The sequence below is a fragment of the Diospyros lotus genome, chromosome 13 (genome assembly GCF_014633365.1).
Source record: "Diospyros lotus cultivar Yz01 chromosome 13, ASM1463336v1, whole genome shotgun sequence".
Classification (NCBI taxonomy): Eukaryota; Viridiplantae; Streptophyta; class Magnoliopsida; order Ericales; family Ebenaceae; genus Diospyros; species Diospyros lotus.
This window is the reverse complement of record NC_068350.1, coordinates 32,184,889-32,188,696: the sequence shown is the minus strand read 5'-3', so window position 1 is coordinate 32,188,696 and position 3,808 is coordinate 32,184,889. Positions and strand designations below refer to the sequence as shown.

The 3,808-nt window shown below is 41.3% G+C and overlaps 1 protein-coding gene across 1 annotated transcript; it reads right to left on the bottom strand.

The window, feature by feature from the left end:
* Positions 1 to 2,258: 2,258 nt before the first annotated feature.
* Positions 2,259 to 2,702, bottom strand: LOC127788188 (uncharacterized). The gene has a single exon (XM_052316298.1). The coding sequence runs from the start codon at positions 2,700 to 2,702 to the stop codon at positions 2,259 to 2,261; it is 444 nt and encodes a 147-aa protein (XP_052172258.1).
* Positions 2,703 to 3,808: the final 1,106 nt, after the last annotated feature.

Genomic DNA, 3,808 nt, shown 5'->3' with positions numbered 1-3,808 from the left:
TCATATTCAAATCCCTCTGTGAAAATAAATACCGCACTGTGAAAATAAATACCGCAAATAGTGTCGTCAAAGTTTCAAAGCAAACACGACCGCAGCCAACTCCAAATCATGGGTAGGATAACGCTGCTCGTGATTTTTCAGTTACCGAGACCCATATGCCACCACCCTTTCATTCTGCATGAGTACACACCCCAAGCCAGTTTTTGAGGCATTAGTATAAACCATGAATCCTTCTGTCCCACATGGCATGGCTAAAATGGGTGCAGAGGTTAGTCTCTTTTTGAATTCATTAAAACTATGCTCGCACGCCATATTCCATTCAAACTTAACTCCTTTTCTCGTTAACTAGGTAAGTGGTAAAGCAATATGAGAAAATCCTTCAACATATTTTCTATAATAACCTGCCAGCACCAAAAAACTACATACCTCAGTTACGGTCTTAGGTTGCTCCCAATTCCTTATTGTCTCAACTTTTGAAGGATCCACCGCTATTCCTTCCTCTGATATGACATGGCCTAGAAAAGCTATTTGGGTTAGCCAAAACTCACATTTAGAAAATTTGGCATATAGTCGATGCTCCCATAACGTCTTTAGGATTGTTTCAAGGTGTTGCTCATGTTCCTCCTGCTAGCTGAATATATTAGAATATCATCAATAAACACAATCACAAACTGGTCTAGGTATGGCCTAAATATCCTATTCATCAAGTCCATAAAGGCTGCTGGTGCGTTAGTTAACCCAAACGGCATTACCAAGTACTCATAGTGTCCATAACGAGATTTAAAGGCAGTTTTTGATACATCCTCCTTCTTGATCCGCAACTGGTAGTAGCCCGACCTCAAATCTATCTTCGAGAATACCCTAGCACCTTGTAATTGGTCAAACAACTCAATCAATTCTAGGGAGCGGATACTTGTTTTTTATAGTAACCTTATTCAATTGGCGGTAATCTATGCACATCCTTAGACTCCCGTCTTTTTTCTTTACAAACAATATAGGTGCTCCCCAAGGTGACATGCTAGGTTGAATAAAACCCTTGTCTAAGAGATTCTACAGTTGACTTCTCAATTCCCTTAATTCTGCTGGGGCCATCCTATAAGGAGGTATTAATATAGGGTCTGTCCCTGGTAGGACATCTATGGCAAGCTCAATTTCCCGATAAAGGGGTAGTCCAGGTAAGTCTTCAGGAAACACATCAGGGAAGTCTCTTACTATGGCCACTTCCCCAAGCTCAACTTTTTTGTTATCCTCTTGTACACAAGCTAGGTAGTCATATGCTCCTTTCCCTAACATCCTAATAGCTTTAAGGGTTGTTATCCATTTGATTCTCCCACTCCCATCTTGCCCTTGAAACTTCTCCCAAGTTCCATCATTTGCTTGTAACTCAACTGTCTTTGCTTGGCAATAAATTTTTGCATTATATATAGTCAAGAAATTCATACCCAATATTATGTCAAAATCTTGAATATCTAGGGACGTAAGTTCGACTAGAAACTCATTATTCCCCAATATGATCCGTCCATCCCCATAGCCTGTATATGTTTCTACCTATCTTCCAAAAGGGGTAGATACTATCATGGGACACCCTAGTTCTCCCAATTCCAATTCTAGACAATATGCCAATGCATACGATGCAAATGAATGAGTAGACCCTGGGTCTATCAATACTTGCATCGGCGTATCAAGAAAGATCATTGTACCTTGTATTATTGACGGGTTGGCACTGGCGTCTTCTCTTGTCAAACTGAACACGCATCCCCGCTGCGGCTCCACGCTTTATTTGCCCCGAATTGAACAATACTTTTCTTCTGAAGGCAGTCGTAAGAGATATGACCAGGCTTTTGGCAAGTGAAACACACAATCCCCTTTGGGCAATCTCGAGCCACGTGGCCAGTTCCTCTACAAGAATAACATCCCTGGGCTCCTGTCCAACAGGGTTTCCTTGGATGATATTTCTGACATTTTGGGCACGTACCCTTGGTCTTGAACTTTCTCCCTCGAGTCCCCAAGTCATGCTTTCTTCCCAACCTTCTGTCCTTGGGCCCACGAAACTCCGTACCCAAAGTTTCCATTCGCTGAAGGTTGCTTTCTACTGTCAAGGCTTGCAGCACCAGTTCTGCATAGGTGCGTGTCCCCAAGGAGCTTAAAGCTAGTTGAATTTTCCACTTTAGTCCCCCAAGGAACTTCTGCACTTTGGCTTCCTCGTCCAGGTTGTATATAGGCATATACTTGATTAGCCTTGTGAAGTGGTCCTCGTATTAGGTGATGGACATGTCCCCAGTTTGTTTTAGATTCATGAACTCCCGACCTTTCTCCATTTTCTTACACAAAGGAAAGTATTTCGTATTAAAAAGTTCCTTAAACTGCACCCACGTAGTAACTGGCGTACCTTGTCCTTCAAGACCTTGTAGGGTCCTCTGCATCGTTTTCCACCACTGGTCAGCTTCATCACGAAGCATGAATGTTGCACAACCAACTTTGTCCTCCTCCTCACAGCCAATAAAGTCAAAGATCTTTTCGATCTGCTCCAGCCAAAACTCACTTTCACAGGGATTGGTCCCTGCCTTTCCTCGAAAAATAGGCGGGTTCAACCGCTGGAACTTGTCGCTAACATTAGGATTTCGAGGGATAACCTGACCCACTGGTTGTGTTCCTCGCATAAGGGTGACCATACTTCCCAAGACCCGTTCCATTTGATCCATACGAGTTCCTCCTACTTGGTTCCCTTCTGGCAGTGGGTTACTTTGGGGCGTCTACGTCCCTTCCTCGTGGTGGTCATGCATCTCTTCCTCTTGAATGTTGTTTCTGTGCCTAGGGTTCCTAGTTCGGCGAGTGTTTACCATCTAAAACCATTCACAATAAATTTTTTAAAAAACAATTTATAAACATATTCTCCCAAAAATGTACACCCAGTTAAATAAAGCATGCAACCACACGTCCTATCCTTCTATATGACAATCACCCACCCATCCATACCCATATGAGGGGTCTTATAAAGCCATTATCAAGCATACAAATCCCTAAGTCCCAAACTCCATATTGTAACAACCTCTTAGGGTTCTTGTTACACACTCAGAGTCCTTAGGTTTACAATACATCCCCAAAATTCCTACAACATCAACAACCTTCCAAGTCAGTTTGTCCAAAATCCTCAAGGTTTTTAATCCTTCACCTGTAATCACTTGTTCACTTCACAAACCATTACTCAAGGTATCCTTATCAACATAATTCAGTAGGTCCTAGTTCACCAAATTCCTAAAGAGTGGCAATCAACAAATCTCCAAGTGATAATAGTCATGACATCTCCAAGAGCAATAACCATCATTTCTTCTTCTTTTTTTTTTTTAAAAAAAGTAACAATCATCAACTTCTAAGAACAATAACCACCAACTTCTAGGAAATAATAACCATCAAGTTCCAAGAAGCAATAATTAGAACTTTATATGTCAAACTAAAATTACCTCCCAAAATCCAATATGCTTCTTAGTTATGGAAATAAAGTGGTTTAACCTACCGAATGACCAACTTACTCTTTCTTTCCTTAATCCACTTACTCATCGGGTTTTGGTGTCACTCATTCGGGTTCCTTCTTCTTTATGTTTTACATAGCCTGTCACCACAAACCATCAAGATTAGTACGACTACAACGTCTTGTATATTACATCACCGCCTTTTATTTATACATACATAGCGGTTCATCTCCTTACGACCTTCCTACCTTGCTATTCTAAGTATACATATATAAGCCATATCCGCCACTATCGCTATTCTATGTATACATATGTATAAGCCATATCCGCCACTATTC